Here is a 21,786-nt window from a genome sequence, read left to right on the forward strand (position 1 = left end):
ACGCCAAATGGTAGCGAGCGTCACCGAAGTACCTTCCACTTGGCCTGTTGTTTTCGAGCTGTGGACAAATAAGTCCGCCGTAATAAAAGACACGGTCCGTGGGTATCGTGCCGCAGCTCGAGTTTCAAAAGTTTATGGTAGTTTGTTTGTGCCGCAACACGGAGGACATACCAAGTTTATGGAAACGACAATCGACAGCATTCGAGTAGGTCAAAGCCAATCGTCTAAATTTACAGATCTGTTGACATTTGCACCAACTCGAATCAGGTTTGCGAATAAAAAGTTAATGAACTCGAGGATTTTTGTAAAAATACACTGGATTTGGAAAGGTAATGTACTAAAGAGTGATTAAAAAGTATAGAATGAGAACGAAACGAAGATGGACCCATTCTAAAGCAGGAATTTTATGAATAACGTATAGCCTTTCTTTGCAGGTTACGAAATTAAAAGCAATTTCGCTGCGAACAGGCGCAAGATTTTGCTAAAATGATTTTCGTCTTTATGTTGATAGAGATTTTGGTTCAGGCGCAAAGTACAACAGGTAAGTGTATCACTAAGCGAGATGTTTTGTAATTAAATTACTACTTTTAACGAAGCGCAAAGTTACATTTCTTCTTGGCCAATTGGACCAGTGTACATGACGTTATATTTGACTTGTTTAATTCGCGAAAGAATCTTTTGCGCAAATCTGCTACGTGGAGAGCGCATTAAGTACGGTTAGAGTGAAGCAGCAGCCCATGTTGTAATGAAAAGCTTTTTTAGAATTAGCTCAAGCGACAAAGAGCTTCGGTGTCACGTTTCAACGTTTATCTGGTTTAAAAGTTCCTGGACTTAACACCATTTACAGCTAATCACATGCACTATTATCAACATCTTTCTACATGCGGGCAAGCCAAATATCGAACAACTATTAGAGCCCAGTAATTTCATAAAAAATTAACTGAAATCTAATAAACAGAATGCTGAGCTTTCTAAAATGTGGTGAAGGTTTTTTTTCCTTTACAGGCATACAATCAATAAACATTAATGACCAATCAACAAACGGATTTCTTGTGGAATTTACTCCTGTTTTAAATGCTACCTTTTACAATATATCTGTGGAAGCAATTCACAGTCCAATCGACCACACAAGAATTTCATCTACATTCACAAGTGCTAGAGTAAGAATTTAAAACAAATACAGTTTTAACAAATAATCCTTAAAAATCAAACAACAATTCTTTTGCTGGTTTAATTCAAATACATAAAATGTACAAACGTTTATTAGTTGCAGATAGGATGCTTACACTTTTTTATTGATTGTTCGGTCCATTTAAATATTGTTGGAAAATGTTTGACTTTTATATTTATAAATTTACCATTTAACTTACACATTTGTACCAAGTATTAATTATGTCATTAAAACAAACAAAATAACTTTTGTGGCACATATACATGCATTTTGCTGTTTTTTCCTAATAGATATCAGGTAAGATGAGTAATATTCTGTACAAAATAACTGTCACTGCAATCAATGGTAGTATCATCTCAAGTGCCCAAACAACTGCCAGAACAGGTTTTACTTTTTAAAGAACTATGCAACAAATATTTGAAGTACAAAATTAATATTTTTAGCACCAAATGGAGTAGAAGTTTTGTCATACATACCAACACCAACATTCGTCACTATATTTTTGGAGCAAATTCCGGGAGTTACTGCTTATGAAGTGGAAGTTACAAATGCAAACAATACTGATGACACAAGAGTAGTTGCAGTACCTGATGATGTTGTTGAATCATATTACATATCAACGTGGGTAGTTTGTTAAATTTAGTGGTAAAGGTAATTACAGGTGTATATTTCTTAAACAGGGTTCTGAACCTGATGCCAAACACCAGGTATTCTGTAAAGGCAAGAGCATCTCAAGTTGCAGAACTTGCATACAATTCTACCCAAAGTCCTTATGGTGCAGTCTACACTGTTGTAACAGGTGCAAAGTTACTTTTCAACTTTTGCTGAGATTTTATGCAAAAAAGGGCAACATTTAGCAATTTAACTATGTTGTAGCGTTAAGTCGAGGTAAATATTGGAAAAAAACAAATTACCGATATTTCTGAATAAACATATTGTTATTTTTAAAGAAAACAGTAAATATCCACAATTACTGCAGCTGTGGTGTGACTTACAATGATCTTGTCAGCTGAACAGCCATTAACACTTCCACTGTGGTGATTAAACATCCACCATAAACCATTAGATACGAAACTAGGTGTAACCCACTGGAAACAAACCAAGGCCAAGCAAAAGCTGAAAGCAACAAAGTCCTCTGGCTCCGCGGCACAAAAAATCATGGATAAGCAATAAAAAGCAAGATTGTTTTTTTTATAAAACTATAAAAAACATTATTGGCTCTTATTGCTTATCCACAATTAGGTTTGCTACAGGGTTCAGTAAACACTTAAAGCAACATTTTTGTCTGTCAAAAAAGGTGGTAACAAATAAAAAGTTTGTTTATGGCAGTAGTTATTATTTTTGTAGGGTTGTATTAGTCATGAAAAAGACCAATTTGCTAAATATCTTATTTATTGCAGATATGATATCAGTATTTGGGTCCGTCAACCTACTATCTGGTAATTGCACTACATCAAAAGAGGCAGATTTGGCTGCTTCTTATCGAACTCTTTTAAGCAATGTCGTGAAAGTAAACGTGGTTCCACAACTAAGTTTGAATTCTTCAACTTGCCAACATGAAATATTCCTATCTGATCAAAACTTGCCACCTAATATTTCAGCTTTGGACTTGGCAACTGTTAATGCATCACTCTATGCTAATTCAATTGTGAGGTTTGATGGTGAGTAAATCATTAGTGGATTTGCATTAATGGAACCACCAAAACTGAGTTTAAGTCAACATATATAAATGTATATATATGCAAAGTAAATGTAAAAGTTTAAACTTTTAGTAAAACATAATATCATTTTGTATTTATTATTACATATTGAAACTTAAAAAAATGCTTTTAAAAGAATCCCTTTACACAGTATCTCAGGATACAAATTACGGCATTTTGAGACCAACTGTCAATGAAAGACAAATTGTCTATGCGGATACATTGTGCATAAGCAGTGCAATGGAATCGTTGTCTCTTTACAACAAAAATGGTTTCATTGGAATTGGTTCCATTTTAAGTAATGATTCAAATGCACAAAGTGTTAAAACTGTAAGACTGGATGACTCGAAAGCAGCTGGTAAGAATCAACAAAATACAATAAATAAACTTAATATATTTTATGGTACTTTATTGCTTGGGCCCTTGGTTTGTTAATTCTTTTGGCCTGTTAATTATATATTTGTGTATTTTTAGCATCCTTGGGATCGTTCAACTTTTCACTGAATAGAGGAAATATATATGCAATTCACCAAGATTACTTAGTTGAACCTTGTAATGGATCAAATGCTGCCAATATTTATGACCGCCTGTTTTCATCAGAACTATCAACATCCAATAACCAAGACAAATATTCGATTTTATTTACCACTAGTATGATTTTTGTTGTTCTTTAGATTTTTGATGAAATCATAATGGAAAACAATTTCTTGAATGTAGGACCTGCACAATTGGTGGATGCACATTTTAATGTGAATTCATATACGGGTAGCAATGCTCTTGTTATAACTTTCTCCTCCACTATTCTGCCTCGGGCCACAATGTTTAACATAACTTTGAATGAAACAAGACGTGTTATAACAGAAAGCATGTTGGATAGTTCCAGTAACTACAAGGTATAATAAAGCATGAAAAATAAATTTATATCTACAACTTGTCTTTACATGGTGTTTAGGTTGAGTTTGAAAACTTAACACCAGGTAGAAAATACCAAATAATGGTTTGTGGTTTTGCTCGAGCCGCTGGTGGAGAACTTCAGTCTACATGTTCTGAAACTTTTACTGCCGTTGTCGGTAAGTCAAAACAGTACTGTATTTGCAAAACATGTTCCTTGAAAATCTACATTTATTAAAAGACGTCATAGAAATCAAACAGCAGTGCTAACATGCTTTTGTCTTATTATTTTAAACTTTGTGTTAACAGCATGTCAATCCGGGTTGGAATTGGGTGAGGATTCCTGCCAAGACGTCAACGAATGTTTGAATACATCCACCTGTGCTCAAACATATGACTGCGAAAACAGTTTTGGGAGTTTCACTTGTGTCTGTCCGCAAGGTTTCACAGAGTCGGGGTCGGTATGTGTGAACGTTAATGAGTGTACAACTGCCACGCACAACTGCACAGGCAACACAACTTGCCACGACACACCTGGTGGGTTTGTGTGTTGCGACGTGGGCACATCATGGAACGAAAGCGTATGTGTTGGTGTTTGTGCCGACGTCATGTGTCCGGCTAACTCGTCTTGTAACCCAATCAACGGCAGTTGTCAGTGCAATGCGGGGTATGTCAACAACAGCGGCGTATGCAACGATGTGGATGAATGTACTCCACAAAACCCTTGTGGCAACGGCACATGTACTAACCATCAGGGCGGTTATTCTTGCAACTGCCATGCAGGGTTTACTGAACAGAACGGAGTATGTGTTGGTGTTTGTGATGACGTCATGTGTCCGTCTAACTCGTCTTGTAGTCGAATCAACGGCAGTTGTCTGTGCAACGAAGGCTTTACTGGTAACGGTCAAACGTGCCAGTTAGTGGTACCCGAGTGCCACTCTTGTACGTCTGTGTCATGTGACAACAGTACGAATCCCTGTATGTGCGGAAGTCATCTGTGTGCTCACCAGACCTTCTGCGCTCTGGAAACTTTGACATGCTTTTGTTCTGTAGCAGAACTCGCTATGGCAAACTTCAGCCGGTCACGCAAAACGTGCAAAACGAAATGCGGTAAGCTTTGGTCGAGAGGTTTGTTGCTTTTATTTAAATTTATCACTCACAAAGATAAGTATAGTAGGCCTACGTTAAAATTGAACGAACTATGTAACAGTCATAGATTTTGTTTTATATAAAAAAATGTCTTGTATAATTACGTCGGATAAAATGGGTTTATCAGTTGATTTCATCTCCATCTAAAAGTAACATTTCCAGATACGTGCACGTGTCCACTTGAAGTTACCGGTGTCTGTTCTTCAAGTGGCATCAGTTGCTCATACAATTGTGACCAAGACGTGGTTGCCTGCGACCGAATCGGCAATATTACAAGCTCTGGTGTCGAAAGGCCAACTTGTTTCTGTGTTGAAGGTTTGTTTCATTATAAAAATAATAACCAATCCTTGATGGACTAAATGCCTAACCGAAAAATCGTTGGATAGCACTTCCATGTCCAATAACCATCGTATTATCGTCTGTCCTCATTTTTATCTTCAGAACTACCGTTAGCCCGTTTTAAGATGTATTAGAATTTCACTTTAACTGTATTTCGTCTTCAGGTCCAAATCTAAACGTTGTGATAATAGTCGTCCCAATTGTGGCAGTCATTCTGATACTGGGAGTGTCCGTTCTAGCGGTGATACTTTGTCGAAGAAGGGAAAAAAAATACATCGCTTGAAAATTTTGTCATTGCAAAAATTTTGCATTAATCTGCCAACATTGCATTTATTATTTTTATTGCGCGTGTGTGTAAAACTATAAAACAATAAGTTGCAAAATTGTTCTCTACCAATACATTCATTGCAGCAACAATCAAACCAATTAGGTGAGATTGCATCAAAAGTTTAGTCACAAAGTCAGCACCAGACATTTTTAAAAAATTTGCTCATAAACAAAACTGGTTTTATGTACAAAAAAGAAGCTGTATAATAGGCGGAAAAACGAAAACGAATATATATATAAAACCAACTCTCACCAGCAAACAACCAACAACACTATATATTTTCAGAAGCGTGCAAAGTGGGAAAATAATTGGGTCAGAACGTGCGCAGAATGTAAATGAAAAAAAAACGAAAACTTGACATGTTTCTAGTTAGCTTCATTGTTAAACCAAAACATTGAAATTACTCAAGAATACTAGAATCGTCATTTATGCAAAGTAGCCTTATATTTTTTGATAAGCTGTAAATATCCAGGAGTTTGATGTAGCACATGGTTATAAAACACACATTATACAATTAAGTATGAATATTGAGGTCTTGTCAAAATAAGTGCTTGCGTATTTACAAGTTACTGCTTGCATTTTTTATGGTTCGAAACAATAAATTGTGAAGCAAATGTGGTTTGAAAAAAAAAAGGTGAATCACTAACGCAAGTGCACACTTTTACGCCAATTAATTTGTTACAAAGTATACCAGAATAATTTCTTTTATAAAAGAAAAATTTCAGTACATGTGTTAGTGGTGTTGGTGGTTAACCACGGTACATAAACGCTCACATAATATAACGCTAATAAATTTCTTGGAAAACATAAACAAGGACTGCATTTGTCTGACGCGTGCACAGTTGTTTTATTGCCTTCAAGAAATAAGACCGTTCCCTCGTAAACACCATCAAGGGTATTTCCTGAATGTTTCAGTTACATTAGTCAGGGCAGGGCTCTGCTAGTTGATCAGACCGGCGACGATTCAATCTCGTTCTCGGACGCCAATATTTCTGCATACGGAGATTCATCATCGAACAAATCCCCGTCCCTCCTTGGAATAGGGGGAGGGGTCTCCGCTCCACCGACCACGTCAGGTAAGTCTGATACGAAAGTTTCGTTTTCTACTCCTGGGTCCGAGGTTTTGAAGCTTGTCGGACTCTCAGAACCCACGGTGCCATCGTTGAATTCGCTCGCCAGAACGCTGCTTCCGTTGTTGCTCGAATAACGCCCAACGCCTCTCCTCATCCAGTATCTCATTCGGTTGTATACATTGTACTTTCCTCTCTGACAGCAGAAATGTGCATGGTCAGTGTTTGTGGTAGTTTTTTTTTATTACAATCTAACAACTAATTAATCACAATGTCACCAGGGAAATTATTTTCAGTACTTCATTTCCTATCACTCTACATATTGGACAACATTTAACAAAAACACATAAAAACAAAATAGGCTTGCTAAAACCTTGTTTGCATATTCATTAACTATAAAGGCATTTAAAACGAGACACTGTGGCAAAAAGTGCCATTACCTGTTTTCGGCGCTGATAACTCCATACTAACACGATGAATATTATGAGCAGCAAAACCACTACTGCTGCGGGCACAACAATTCCAGCAAGGTTCACGCCAGCGTCTGGGTTTGCAAAGTTACAAATGCAGTTTTACCCTTTCGCATAAGCTAAGCTTTAATTTAAAAAAAAACTATTGACACTAATGTTCAGGCATCCACGTCTTTTATTCAGGGCACCTAGGCTCATCAGACAGAATTTTAAAACAATTTTCAAAGATAAATTGTTTCATTGCCAGTACAAGCAGCTGTATAGTCTAAAGTTTACCGCAAACCGTTATTTTTACTGTTTTACAAAAACACATTGTATTTTTAATATGAACAAAATAGCCAACACAATGTTGGAAAACTTCATGCAGACGTTTCGATTGTGTTCTACAATCATTATCAATGCAAATAAGGGCGATTGTAGATTTATTGATAAAGATTATCAATTGTATGGGCTATTTTGTTCATATTAAAGATGTACAAAACCGTGAGTTATGTTCCTATGTACATTGTATTTTATTATTTTACTTACCACATTTGCAGTTAGAACTGTTCTGGACAGGGATTGGAGCGGAGATTCCGGTACACACGATTTCATGTTCCGTGCAGTTGTACTTGCAAGCGAAGCTAACATTCTTGCAGTCGCCGGTGACTTCAACCGAGCACGTCATGTCGTCTAAAATTACGCACATAGTGTAAGATGAAGGAACGTTCATTTAAAAACCCAACTTTTCATCAGATTTTAACTACATTTCTGCTGCAGAATCTTTTCAAATGTTGAATACTTTTATTTTATGCAACACTCACCCAAGGTAAAGTTTGTCGCTGCAAATTGCACAGTTTGACAACTGCACGTTGATGTGCTCTGGTTGCAAAAGTGCTCAGAGGCACACAACTCATTTCCACAGAAGCAATCCTGAGCACCAGGGTGACATGGGATCGGCTGACAGGTGCCACCGTCGCCGGTAAAACCAGGGTTACATGTGCATTTGTAAGAACCGTGGCTGTTGTGGCACGTGGCATTTACGTGGCATGTTATCTGATTAAGACATTCATTGACGTCAAAACAGTTTCCATTGCCTGAGAAGCCAGTGTTGCAAGAGCATTCAATGTTTCCGTCGATGACAGTACAGTTGGCATTCGGGTAGCAAATATGTAGGTCCTTTGCGCACTGAGTACAATTGGTACCGTCACCCACGTAGCCCGAACTGCACTGACATCTCATCGCGCCGTTCACAACTTCGCAGGTGGAATTTACATGGCAGGTCTGCGTACCACAAAGCAAGTTGCAAGTTTTGCCGTCGCTAGCGTAGCCTCCAGGACAAGAGCAATTGTAACTCCCAGGCAAATTGGTGCAAACGGCATTTTTGCCACACGGCAAGGGTGTGGCTTCGCATTCATTATCATCCGAACAATTCCCGTTCGTTCCGTTATACCCACGTTTGCAAACGCAATCGCCGGTGGTGATGTTGCACGTGGCGTTTTCAGCGCAAAGGAAAGCCTCGCATAGCTTGGTGCAGGTTGTACCGTCACCAGTAAAACCTGTGTTGCAAACGCAGGAGCCCTCGGAGTTGCAAGAAGCATTGCCGTTACAAACACCGCTACAAGCGGCAACACATACTCCGTTCTGTTCACCAAACCCCGCATTGCAGTTACAAGAATAATCGCCCTGATGGTTGGTACATGTGCCGTTGCCACAAGGGTTTTGTGGAGTACATTCATCCACGTCGTTGCATACGCCGCTGTTGTTGACATACCCCGCATTGCACTGACAACTGCTGTTGATTGGGTTACAAGACGAGTTGGATGGACACATGACGTTATCACAAAGATCAACACATACGCTTCCGTTCCATGACGTGCCCACATCGCAACACACAAACCCACCAGGTGTGTCGTGGCAAGTTGTGTTGCCTGTGCAGTTGTGCGTGGCAGTTGTACACTCATTAACGTTCACACATACCGACCCCGTCTCTGTGAAACCTTGCGGACAGACACAAGTGAAACTCCCAGCAGGTTGGTTTTTGCATTCATATGTTAGATTGCAAATTGAGACGTTCAAACATTCGTTGACGTCTTCACAGATTGTGTTGTTGTATTTATAACCTGAACCACAGACGCATCCATTCAAGGTACAAGTGGCATCTGTGGGGCAAGTCGGGTTACACGTGACTCCTGAAATGAAACGTAAGTTCGATAATAAAATTCGACTTTAGTTTTTGTGTTATTGCAATAAACGCGGTTTCAATACCAAAGATAGTTTGTTTTTTTCTTCGGCTTAAGACTAGAGCTTAATGCGGTTTATGTTTAATCTGTCGTTACATAAACCATAAAAGGTTGCGTATTTTATGCAAATGTCAACGAATGTTTGCAAAACGCAGATCAATTGTTTCCTGCTACTGAACAAGGCAAAATCGCATCAAAAATAAACTTTCAACAACACTATACAAATAATAAACGTATAAAATCAGATTAGTCCCGTTCGGCCTCAAGAGCACAAACATATTTTAACATACTGTGTTTGTAAATTAACACCACTCACCAACAGTGATGCTCCTTTCTCGTGGGTCGCTGCACCTTACTACGGTTGAACCTATACTAGAATCGTTGTTGCAAGCGAACACTTGAATGGAAAACGTCTTGTTCTGCTCCAAGGTTAATATCCGGAAAGAGGCTTGAAGGAAAAAAACAAGTTGCTTTTATTAGTTTGCTTACTCAAAGGTCTGATTTTGTAGATTTTGGAGTGAAATGCTAATTTTTATTACTTTTACATGCGATGAAGACGAAATTTTTATAAAATGAAGTTAAATATAGTAAAGATTTCCCTTTTGGAAACGAGATAAATATATCAAAAGATAAAAACACACAATACAACTGATCTAAATACGATAGTTGTGATCGCCAGGTAAAGGCCTGCGCAGTAGGGCTATCCTTGTCTGTCATGCGATTGCATGAAACACCTATGCGTTACAAATGTTATGTTTCGAGTATTCTTGCATGATTTGGCGATCACTCGTGATTCTTACCAGTAGTGGTCTCAGTTAAGTTGAAGTCAGAAACAACAATTCGATGAAAATCTGCGCCTCTAGGTGGCGTCCATGAGACGTTAACCTGTGCTTGCGCCGCTTCAACAAGAGATACAACTTGAAGGTTGGTGACAGGAGAAGGACCTAAAAGAACTTGATGTCAACAAACGGTAAACTTACATTTAAAACCTCCTCTTGGTCAACCATGTGCCCGTCGTCAAAGAAAAATGTTGAAATATTATAATATTATTCTGGCATTATGAAGTCAATGAAATGTATTATTTTGTTACGAAACACACTTGTTTGAAAAAGAATCGACGACTGACGATTTCCTGTGCCACCGAGATTTTCAAAATATGCTTCTACCATGTATACTGTGGATGATATCAGATTTCCGACAGTTCCCTCGTTGCCATTGAACTGTTGAATATATGATAAATAATTACAAGAAATAATTTTTTTTAAATCCTTATTTTGTCCTTCAGCATTTACCACTGTGAGTGAAACACCAAGTTGGTGGTTTAAAATGAAACAAAGAATTTGCGCGAGTTTTTCACCAAAAGAGGAATGTTAAGTGTTTCACCATGAGACAGCTCGTAAAGATAAAACATTACATGGTAGACTGCATCGACAACAAATGAACTTTAGCAAAAACTCGACGAGGAAGTTTAGATCACCGCCACGACCCAATAATATAGTTCAGTCATTTCCTCGTACCCTTTCAGTCACTGAAACTGGTGTTGACCTTTTCTTGCTCGTTGGATTAAGGCTGATCACTAGTTGGGACCCCCCAGGAGTTGAAGACCAGTTAAACTTCGCAGAAATGTCACGAACTTCGATAACTTGAAAGTTTCCCACTTCTCCGGGTTCTGCAAATACAACAGATTAACAACACTTCAAAGGGACCAATAACTAAACTGAGATATGATGCAAACTTTCATCATTTTACGACAAATATTGGACAAATCTTAACCGGAAAAGCTTGCGGACGGTTTTCGAGGACGTTTTTGCAACGAACCGTGAACAGAAAACGAAAAAAAATGTTCCTCTCCTTTGGTCCAGGTGCACCCGCAACCACGCGTGAATTGCTGTTGAACTGTCTCGTTTACAGCAGTGGAACTTCTTGTATTTAATTTGGAAAATAAAGGTTTCGCTTCATCTACTCGAGCGAGTAGCTTTGTGAGCCGAACAGGATATAAGGGTTTGGATTAAATAAACCACCCACGTATCGGTAAATGCATTGGGGCGTGAGCAACCAAAAAACGCGTGTTTCTCGTGTTATCGGTATTCGTGGATCGCCTGTTGCTATTACTGACAGGTCCAAAATCACATAACATTGGTCAACAATTTATACAGCATTAGCAGATCTCATATTAAACTCAACATATCATTAACTTACGTGTATATTGGCTCGCTTTCGATGAAACATTTTTCCCCATGACTTTCACTATGACCGAGTATTCAGTGCTGGGTTCGAGGCCGTCTGCAGTTGTCATGTTAGTCGATGCTGTTGAGAAACTCACTGGAGAGCCAACAGGAGTGACCGAAACCTGATCAAAGCAAAGAAAACATGAAGAACAAATCTTATTGTGGTTCTAATTATTGTTCTTCTGTTCAACCACAATTTTGTTGCAACCGACTTTGCGCATTAGTAAAGAGCAAAGGCAGGGGTGTACAACTAAAGTAGTGGTACGACCTACATGTTTGTAGTACACTATCCATCGCATGCCAAACATTTCTGTGGTCTTTGTTTAGGGTGTGATATCCTAGAACCTGTTTGCAAAATCGCTCAATCGAAAACAACATATAATTAAGCACCACACTTGGAAAATGTTTTCTAACATTCCAGATGAAAAGACGCGTGCCATTTTTAATCCAATGCCGTGACAAATTTAGCACACGTGCCCTGCGTTGTGCAATCGCGAGTAAAAGGAATCTGGGCAAATGATACGCAAGGACTGTGGACACTAACCTTGCAATGACACCCCACGGAACTGGGTCTTATAAAGTCAAAATTTTTGTGGCGATTATACCTAAATGGCACGCAATTGTGAAAACTGGTACGAAATTTTGTCTAATGTTGTTAAAAAGTCTAATGTTATAGTGCATGCTGTTATAATTTTTTGCACATCAGACTTGCGCAGCTTTAATAAATCTCACATAGAAAAGCGGACTTAGAAATGCGCCATTCAAATACGAAAGTAAGCGACCAAAAATCATAGAAAGCTGCCCTGAGTGAGATAAGTCTTCACGGCGGAGGCTGACATCACCGTGACCGCGCACACTCAGTCATGCGAGACGGCACGTGAATTGACGATGCGTCATTTGGGAAAATTTTACGGTCTGGCGAAATTCGGCGGCCTCGCTATACGATGTACCGGGAATCGCTAAAGTAAATGGGCGGATCCAACACCTGTGTTTAACCAAATTTGGCAAATCCTGTTTATGATATGAGTCAATTGCTTGCTGGTTTATGAAGTGCTGTCGTACAGTTCGTACATTTGCTGTTATAAACCGAATGAGGCATAATAAGGCAATACAGGTCATTTGAAAACGTCACAAAGCCAAATATCATAGTTACCTCGTAAACAAGGTTGTCAATAGCATGCCACGTCACAACAAACGACGTTGTCATTACATTCAGAAACGTCAAGGTCGGAGTTGGAATATCTGCAACAAAACAAATACAAACAGCGTAAAAATTAAAAAGTGGAGATTTAATTGCGAATTTTTTTCTGAAAGGTTTAACCATGGGAATCATGCAGGAGGAAACCAGACACCATAAGTTGTTGCTTAAACGAAAAATCGCAACGGTTGCATTTAAATGATTTGTTGCTTACCGCGAGAAATTCCCGTTCAAACAAACTGAAAACCTTTTGTTTGGACAAGATTGTTTGAGGACAATCCACACAGGATTAAGTGCGAGGGGATTTTTTGGATTTCGGTAAAAGAGCATCGGACAAAGAGGAGGGCGGGGGGAGGGAAAGGGGGGAAGTGCTTTCATTGTAAGGAGATAAATAATGAGATTCTCGAAATATACGTGAGCTGAGATGAATATATGACAACAATGGCAGGGGGGAAGACAAACAACTCTCCTCAAATAATTTGGAATGCACGCTGGCTAACATTCAATCACTGTTGCAAATATCTTTGGTCATAAACAATAGAGTAGGAACTTTCCAATGAGGCCTTCATGGAAACACCCTTTTAGTTTTGTATTGTGAGTGTAAATTACTAATGCTTGTGTGTCTCGTGCTATATGGAATGACGAGGCAGAATTACCCATGCCTCGCTACGTCTTGTCAGAAACAGTCTTTGCGCCAGCTTGGCTGCATGTCATGCCAGTAAACCTAATGATCACTACTGACAATATATTATTTCGTGTGAAGGTCTTGGCCTTTTAGTCTTAATCAGGATTAAAATCGTGGTTAAAGGGAGTTTTGAATATTACGGAAAGTTACATGAAATAAGCACATACATTAGATTGAGTTTCAACCTGTACGATCTCGGCAGTGCAGGTGGTGATTGTTGCATTTAAATTTTTGATTGCATTTAATTATAAACAGTAATATGTATTGCCCAGTGGTTGCTAAAGGACGAGTGGAATGGTTGGAGTTCCATGGGGAAGCATAAGAGCAGCTTCCTCATTAAATTTTAAATATGCATTTGTGTATACTTGTTTTTGTACTTTGTTGGTCAGTTTCTGAACAAAATTGTTTTCTGAACATTCCCACTTGTTGCTTCACACAAAGGCATGGGTAAATTAAGTCCACAGACTTAATATTATCAAAAAAAGGAACCCGTGACCGCAAAAACTTCGGGGACCACGGATATGGAGTCAAAAAATCAACAACCATCGATCGTTGACTTTAAATCGAAACCCAGCGAACTTACTTTCACAGCGATGGCTTCCCATTGTATTTACACAGTATTGATATTGGGTGCAAGGGTCGGATGTGCATTCATCTATATCTGTGCAATTCATTCCATCGCCAGTGTATCCAGTGTTGCACATGCAAGTAAAGCTTCCATATGTGTTGATGCAGTTTGCATTATCATGGCAGGTGTGGTTTCCATTTGCACATTCATTATAATCTCCACATATTGTTCCATTGCCACTATAACCCTCGTTACACGTGCATGTGTAACTAAACATCGGTGTGTTGGTGCAAGTTGCGTTGCCATGACAAACTTCCGACATCGTAATGCATTCGTTCTTGTCTGGAATCAAAGCAACGTAAAATCAATTGACTGTAGTTCAGAAGTTGAATGTAGTGTACAGTACAAAGGCTACACAAGAATAACACACACGTTATTAGCGATTCATACGAAATCTTCTTCATAATCTGCGCACAGGTAAAAGTCAAATAAATGGTTAATAAATGCAGGAAAAGCATGGTCATTTCATTAATATAAGCATTTAATACAAAACGTTACAATAATACTCTTACTCTATTGTAGCATAATTAAAAATGATTAATGCGCTGTTTTGGATTTTGTGTTTTTAAATTTAGGCAAGCAAAACTTTTAAAAAAAACCTTCAACAGCAATTTCTCAGCTGACTAAATTTGTGCGAACGTAGGCGTATCTTGCGCATTACAGAGTTGGTTGACGTCGTACTTGAACAATAATTGCATTACTCCTTATCTGTGCGGTGAGGTGTAAACTCGACTGCCTTTGTCTGCTGTGTTCCACATTTAAACAAAAGCCTACTATATGACGTCTAATCTATAGCGTATCAGAAGTGCGTTAATAGCGAGGTGTTGTAATAATTGTGTCTATGAAGCGAAGTTGGAACGAAGTTGGATTTATCGGTGGTGAGGTTAAGGTGCGGTATAAGATATGGAAAATAATTTGCCGTTATAAGATATGGAAAAAAAAATAATATGAAAAAAAAATTTAGGAAAATTATAAAATGTACAAAACATTTGTAACTTTTAACGTCTTTTTCAAACTATATTTATAATCAAACCTGTTGTAACGTCGAACACTCCTAGCTGTTGAGAGGAATTCCCTCCCTGAGAATCTCGGAATTCAGCAAAAGCAGTCACTGTCGTGACGTTGTTTATCCTCAAACCTTGTAACACGACCTGCATGAAAACAAAGCAGTTATAATTTGAAATGTGACAAAGCAAGACTTAATGATTTCTATCGAAACCTGCTCAAAGGCAGACATGAAATTTATTTTGTCACGCGACAGAATCGTGGTCTGCTTGATCGAGGCAAGCAGTGGAACGGAAAGATACGGGTCGTTGTCCCGATGCATTAGTTTGGTTCCAGTTTCAAGTTTTCTTCGCCACTTATACAGTAAATGGCACACAGTTTGCATTACTGTTATCAAATATATGACATTTCGAGGTCAAGTAAACCGCTGGAGCTTGGTACCATTCTTTGTGTTTTTTGACATATTTTAGCATTGACTAGTCAGAAAACGTGGTCCACCATCACGTTGGGCGCCGCGCAGTTCAGTTCATACTGCGATACTAACAATGCACCAAAAGCACTTGACTGTATACCTTGTAATCATAGGATTGATCGATAAACTGTTCGGTAATTTCGGTTGAAGTAATATATTTCGGAAAATGTAAAAGTTCGAGTTTGAAACGGTCAAGCTCCTCTTGCGCACATAGGCCAATTATATACGAATGAAGATTGGAACGACACAAAAAATATCTTGCACCAGGAGTTAAGTTACCGTGTAGTTGTTGGATTGATCGATAAACTGTTCAGTAATTTCGGTTGAAGTCTGTGTTCCGTCCGATGCCATGTAGGTAAACGTGTATTTTGTGACTCTTTCCAGCACGTTTGATGGAAACGAAACTCGAACTTCAGATCCGCTACTGAGAGGATTGCTCACAAAGTTGGGAACGGGAAGATTTCCACCGTCTGTAGAAAGAAATCCGAATAAGTTTTGTTTGAATATCTGTGTGTAATACAGGTATGAATGCAAAAGGTTATTGACCGAAGAAATCTTCCATTGTTTAAGAAAGCGCGGGCAAAATACGTAAACACAGATTTTGGACCGAAAATAAATACAGTTTGCCTTGTATTTATTCCAGTCCTTGAGATAACATTCCTACTTTATACTAACCTGTTGTGTGGAAAAGGGCGTACACGTTTTCAGGCCGACTTGAATTGGTAATTTCATAAGCATTTCGGTAAAAGGGAGGAGAGGTCATGCTGGAACAAACTGGAACCAGGTTGTCTTGTGCGAAGCCATACAATCGATTGGAAGTCAGGTTAAATATCACCGACCTCCTGTCGTTATCATAAACAACTGAGAAAACATGCGAGAAAACGATTAGTGGTTGAAAGTAACATTTAAAGACTTTGGAATCAAAATCTGTGCAAAAGGTTCGTGTATCTGTATGAGAAATGCTCACGGATTTTTTATAAATCTTTCTTTATATTTAGTAAAAACACTGATAAAGTAATATGGTTGGGTGTTTTTTTCAAAGCAAAGCCAAACCTGAGTTGTTGAACAAAATGTTCTGGATTGCCTGAGCCGTATTTTCACTTTCCGTTCGTAGCAAATCTGTTTGTGACTCTATGCCGTGGTCGGTAAACAAGGCCCAGTTTCTTACGTCGTGTCGATCGGGTTGGCACAGAAGAAAAATGGTGAGGGTGTATTGAAAGTTGTTGATAAAACCATATTTGAGAGAAGTCGCTGCAAACAACGCAGTAAATAAACCAAATGTCTTGCCGCCCGATCCGATGTCATCGAGTAAATTTTTCGAATCGGATTTCATCCAATACAGAAAACAATAACCATTAAAAACACACACCACAATACATACTCTTAAGTTATTAGGTATTCCTTGTTTATTAATTTTTTATGGCCAGACATACTTATTGACGTACAAAACCTTTGGTTCTTGCCATGCAAGTGTCCTATTGTTTAAATAAGTGGCCTGTTATACAAAGCGCTTACAATTAAAACTCAGTTGACAGTCAGTGAATAAAGATGTATCTGGTATCACCAGAGCTGTTGTATTCGGCGAAGACACATCGTTTACTAGTATTTCGTAATGTGCGTATTGCAAGTTATTGGTGGAGCTGGTAGTGTTCAATATCGGCAGCAACTTGATACTATGAACAGTATTAGTGTTTCCAGCGTAAGACGTGTTCAATTGCCGTTGTACTGAAGTAGCCGTTGTGGGGTCGAAGATAGGTAAACTCGCATTCAGTACAACTCGTCCGAATACCGACAAACGACCTAGAAAACACAGAACAAAACGTCGTAATATTAGAAACAATGTGATGTCATTTCGGATATGTTTAGCTGTGGAAACTTATTACAGACGGACATTTTAGTTTCGTTGATAATTGTTGAGTGAAAATCCACTGGAAAAAAGGCAGACTATTGACAATTTTTTTTACCAAAATATTGACTTTATGAAAAAAAAAACACCGCATTTTTTTGTACAAAAACAATCGACCAAATTGTCTAGTTGTGAAGTTGTAGTGGAGTACTTCCACAAAAGTTAATTTAACCCCATAGTTTGCTTGACAAAGATGTTTTTCCTTGAATAAATCGTCACACATCACACTGTGCACACCTGTTGTGAAGGTCGTCTTATTGCCAAACGGGCTTTGCTGGACTGTGAAGTTAAGCTGGTCGTAAACTTGCGCAACTCGAGCTTCCACTTCATATTCCGTGTTTGGCTGCAGACCAGTTGCTCTGGAACGAAAAAAAAAACAAGATTGGATTTCCGTCGGATTGACAAATAAAACAGCGAGAAACAGAAAAAAACGAAAGCTAAAATGCTGATCATTACCACTGTCCACATCACTGATGATAAGCACAGTAATGTTTGAAATGTTTGCTTACAATGATAAACATATCAGCTTTGGCTTTTCTAGTTCGTGTAATCAACTCCAGTTATTTGCACCTAAACATAGTGTGGTCGTTTCAATGTGTACAGTATTATTTTGATACAACCTCGAAGACGGAGGTTTACCGTTGTGGGTTTGTCAGTGCCACACTTTGCAATACATTTAATATTTCTAACGTCAGTAACATCAAATCGTATCGAAAATTAAAAGCGAAAAGAAAAGAACATCGCCCGACCTGTTAGTACGCATTTGATTTAGCGCATAGTCTTTTCGGTTTGCTAAATACGATTTCCTCTTGACAAATGTGGTCCGTATACGGTTCGGAAACTTTTTCTGTTACGTCACTGCACGAGACACTAAAGCGTTAGAAACGCTTCTCTTCAGAAGAGACTAAAGTGTTTCGAAACCGCAAGACGCACATACGAATGGGTTTCGATGCACGTACGTTGGCCCCAACGCCAAGTGGTTACTTCTTGCTTCGCATGGAATTGGAACATGAGAGGGTGAGCGCGTGCGCAGGGGGAAAAGGGCTGGGGCACTGGAGATGTATTTTTAGAAGTTGGCTGACGTCAGAATTTACGAAAGGCGGAAAGACCGCAGACAGACGATGCTTGTTTTACGTTTTTGGGGACAAAATAATGTTGTTCCCTTTATTGCAATGTTAAACGGGAAACGGGAAACGGTGCTTAAGGCAGTTACGATGATCAGACAAATCTTTGGATAAGATAACCTTTGGCCAGCCCCCTTTCTTTTCCTCTATGTACAGAAGTGAGCAGTGCAATATTTTAAGAACATGGAGAAAGTTCCTCACAAATTGTGCTTAAATTTAAATTGTGAGTAAACTTTTGCAACCAAACACCATTTTTCAAGATCCACCATCCACCACCTCAGTGCATACAATGTTTTTTAATATAACTATTCTTATATCAGATTTTTGGCAACGGTGGATCTCGTGAAATGGTATTTGGTTGTTGCATGTTTACTCACAATCTAAACTTTACATATTTTTTGTTGTTTTTTGTTGTTGTTTTTTGTTGTTGTTTATTTTAGTCATTCAGCCGAAGGTATCGGGTTTAAATGGATAACTTTTGCGAGTATTGGTTACATATATTATGTTAACATAAGATTCCATTAAAAACTATCGGCTTACACAGCTACGTATGCAAGGTTTCCCAAGTTGCATTTGCAGACAGTGGAGTTTCCTGCAGGATGGGTGACACGAATTTCCCACGAAGTGGCTCCAGGCGTCTTCTCCAACATGATAATCGCGAAAGTCGGTCTCGGCAAAACAAACTGGACTGCTGTCCCGGATGGTGCTAAGAAAACGTAACAGTTACGATATTTCGCAGAGAAGGACAATACTATTCTCTGCTTAGTCGAAAACAATTTGGTAAAACAGTATTAATATGCAGGGTCATATAATGTGTCAGCAGCACCAAGCACAGTGCGACTTAATCGAAAAAACTGCGAAAAAAGTGAAAACAATGAAGAAAAGGAATTACAAGTGCTCACCTGTTCTTGCAAATGTGACACTGCTTTCCGACGTCTGACCAACCGATACACCTCGCAATTTCACTTCGTACAATGTGTTTTGAGCAAGCCTGTTTACCTAATACAAACATAAATATTGGCAATACTGTTTAGGGCTTGACATTATATTGCATGGAAACCGACAAATGCATGTGCATTGTGCAAGTTTGAATAACGCAGGACAAAAAATCAAAGGGCGGTTTTGCTCACATTTATAGAGTTCCTTCCATTGAGCGAAACATTTTTGGTAAGGCCGGGATTATGGTGCGGAGCGTAGACCAGCGAGGGTTCGGTGAGTCCAGTAATATTGACACTGACATCGAAACCGCTGTTCGTAACGTTCTCTACAACGGGATCGTGCAGGGCCTGGGCGTCTACAACGCATAAACGCATCATTAGTTAAGCGTGCGATTCGTACGATCGAAAAATGACAAAAGATAGGAAAAATGCAATGCACAGCTGGTTGTGTTCCATGTGATTGTTCGAAGGGATGAAATGTCAACTTCAGTAGATTGTTACATTATATCGTAACACTACAAAAATTCGTTTATACCCCACTGGCGCCAGCTAAACTAGTTTGCCCCGCATCCGCGCGTGCTGGGGAATGCGGTATCTCAAACCATGGAAAGACACAGAGTATTAAACATTTCGCCGCCAGTCTGTAGGATTGTTAAACTCGATTTGGGGAATTTCATGCTTTGCTGTCACGTAGGGAAAACACAATTTGGTGACTGGAAATACTGAAACCACCTCGTAAGGTCGCCGAAACCGTTTGTTGAAAGTTAACTTATACGCTCGGCAATTTCACACCTCATGAGACATGCCAATGTGCTTTAAGGATGACTTGGCAACGCGGAAGCAAAGCTCAATTTACTATGAGTTGATACCCCGACGGCGATTGCGCAGTTCAAAACCACTAAATTCAACTAATAGGTTTATGAATTATTCTTTAGTTGGCTTTAAACACTAAGAGCTTTGGATGTATATCCACATGATTTAGATTATCCCATGTTGCAACGTCAAGTCAACTCGAAAATGCGAGTCTGTGTGGGAAATTTTAACCATGGTGCAATTATAAACAACTTGTGGCAATTACGTTTACACGTCGGGGACAATTCGTTTTGAACACTTGGTGCTTTTATTAATTGCGTAAACAGCATGTTCAGTTACTACCCAGTCTCAAAGGGGCTAATGGCACCCCTCTACCCTTTCTCTAGTCTGGCTAATGTAAACATAGAGGTTTAAAGTTTCGTAGATCACCTTTTAAGGTTGCTCACGCGTAAAGCATTTTCAACGATTCACTGAAACAGAGGTAACCACGGGTGCGTATCGGTTTAGTGCCAGTATATAACTTGTATGTGACAAACAAATTTAAAAGATAAAAATACAGGATATGAATACACAGTTTAGGCGCACAGCAAAAGGCATTTGAAGCAAAGTGGTCGATATCTCTGCGTTGCCACAAGCAAGATTGCGCCACAAGCAAACTGCTTTAGCGTAAGATTTTCAACTTGGAACCTATTGTTTACAGACAATAGATCAGTTTCAAATGATCTTGGTTATGACACCATTGACCCATACATTTCGGGTTTAAGTCAACAGCAGCAAGTCACAACGTAACATGTTGGACACACAATATTTACAGCTAACATTTCCTAACTTGTATTCAATTTGACGCGTTTAACAAGTTGTGCTTCAAACAAAGGATTTGTCAAAGAAACACGCTGTAAAACGCATGTACATGCATATCTCGCACAAATATTTTATCAAACGAGGTGTTGTTTTGTCACGGTGCAGATAACCAAGTAAAAAACATAAACTTACCGCAAAAATTTTCTGTGTACCCCAACAACAAACATGCAAGCAATACACTTCGACAAAACGGACATAAAGACATAGTTTGATCACGTAAGTTGTATCAGACCTGATTCTGAATTTCAAGTTTGCTTTACTAACAACAGCAACAACTGTAATACTCCAAATCTGGAACAAATGGATTGTTATTGGCCCTGTCTTGCACAGCACTAAAAATTTCCACAACAAACTTGCATCAGTAGAGTCCAGCAAGCGCGGTAAACCATGCCTCTCTGTGCGCCGATCACATAAATACAAAACGCGAACGCATTTTTTTGCGAAAAAAACGGCGCCCGCGTCATTTTATTTGCCTGAGTGGACCAACAGGGTTGATCAGGTTGCACAAGGACGGCGCCTAATTGATTCTATCTGTTTACAAAAAGACCGCCAACACACGACACAGCTAAAAGCGGACCTTATTTGAGG

At 38.9% G+C, this 21,786-nt stretch overlaps 2 protein-coding genes across 6 annotated transcripts; one reads left to right on the forward strand and one right to left on the reverse strand.

Moving 5' to 3' along the window:
* Positions 1-8: 8 nt before the first annotated feature.
* On the forward strand, positions 9-5,970 carry LOC145903614 (uncharacterized). 5 transcript variants are annotated; one of them, XM_082991708.1, is made up of 14 exons: positions 9-329; positions 435-541; positions 1,006-1,160; positions 1,462-1,555; positions 1,615-1,792; positions 1,852-1,970; positions 2,572-2,832; positions 3,008-3,229; positions 3,346-3,522; positions 3,589-3,764; positions 3,824-3,941; positions 4,072-4,872; positions 5,074-5,226; positions 5,415-5,970. In XM_082991708.1, the coding sequence occupies exons 2-14, from the start codon at positions 487-489 to the stop codon at positions 5,531-5,533; spliced, it is 2,628 nt and encodes an 875-aa protein (XP_082847834.1). In that variant the 5' UTR covers positions 9-329; positions 435-486; the 3' UTR covers positions 5,534-5,970. The 5 variants fall into 5 exon arrangements, with proteins under 5 accessions (XP_082847834.1, XP_082847833.1, XP_082847838.1 ...); XM_082991707.1 differs by having other exon boundaries at positions 9-267; XM_082991712.1 differs by having other exon boundaries at positions 9-267; positions 3,023-3,229.
* Positions 5,575-21,543, reverse strand: LOC145903611 (uncharacterized). Its single transcript, XM_082991705.1, has 21 exons — positions 21,331-21,543; positions 19,717-19,880; positions 19,489-19,585; positions 19,127-19,292; positions 17,700-17,821; positions 17,072-17,356; positions 16,610-16,807; positions 16,232-16,417; positions 15,836-16,026; positions 15,113-15,230; positions 14,035-14,361; positions 12,722-12,810; positions 11,540-11,690; positions 10,858-11,009; positions 10,440-10,560; positions 10,141-10,284; positions 9,657-9,788; positions 7,922-9,289; positions 7,647-7,790; positions 7,089-7,192; positions 5,575-6,844 (listed from the first exon to the last, which is right to left on the reverse strand). The coding sequence occupies exons 1-21, from the start codon at positions 21,401-21,403 to the stop codon at positions 6,527-6,529; spliced, it is 4,650 nt and encodes a 1,549-aa protein (XP_082847831.1). The 5' UTR covers positions 21,404-21,543; the 3' UTR covers positions 5,575-6,526.
* Between the last annotated feature and the right edge of the window lie 243 nt (positions 21,544-21,786).

Source organism: Ascidia mentula, chromosome 5 (genome assembly GCF_947561715.1).
Source record: "Ascidia mentula chromosome 5, kaAscMent1.1, whole genome shotgun sequence".
NCBI classification, from domain to species: domain Eukaryota; kingdom Metazoa; phylum Chordata; class Ascidiacea; order Phlebobranchia; family Ascidiidae; genus Ascidia; species Ascidia mentula.

What these genes read in the sequence shown, in the direction of transcription:
- LOC145903614 (XM_082991709.1), top strand. Translation starts at nt 487, where the DNA reads ATGATTTTCGTCTTTATGTTGATAGAGATTTTGGTTCAGGCGCAAAGT. An exon ending in CTACATTCACAAGTGCTAGA is followed by an intron (nt 1,161 to 1,461) that starts GTAAGAATTTAA and finishes TTTTCCTAATAG; the next exon opens with ATATCAGGTAAGATGAGTAA. An exon ending in TTCGATTTTATTTACCACTA is followed by an intron (nt 3,523 to 3,588) that starts GTATGATTTTTG and finishes TCTTGAATGTAG; the next exon opens with GACCTGCACAATTGGTGGAT.
- LOC145903611 (XM_082991705.1), bottom strand. Translation starts at nt 21,403, where the DNA reads ATGTCTTTATGTCCGTTTTGTCGAAGTGTATTGCTTGCATGTTTGTTG. An exon ending in CTGTCAACTGAGTTTTAATT is followed by an intron (nt 16,808 to 17,071) that starts GTAAGCGCTTTG and finishes CGTTGTTTGCAG; the next exon opens with CGACTTCTCTCAAATATGGT. An exon ending in CAGTTTCAGTGACTGAAAGG is followed by an intron (nt 10,561 to 10,857) that starts GTACGAGGAAAT and finishes TATATTCAACAG; the next exon opens with TTCAATGGCAACGAGGGAAC.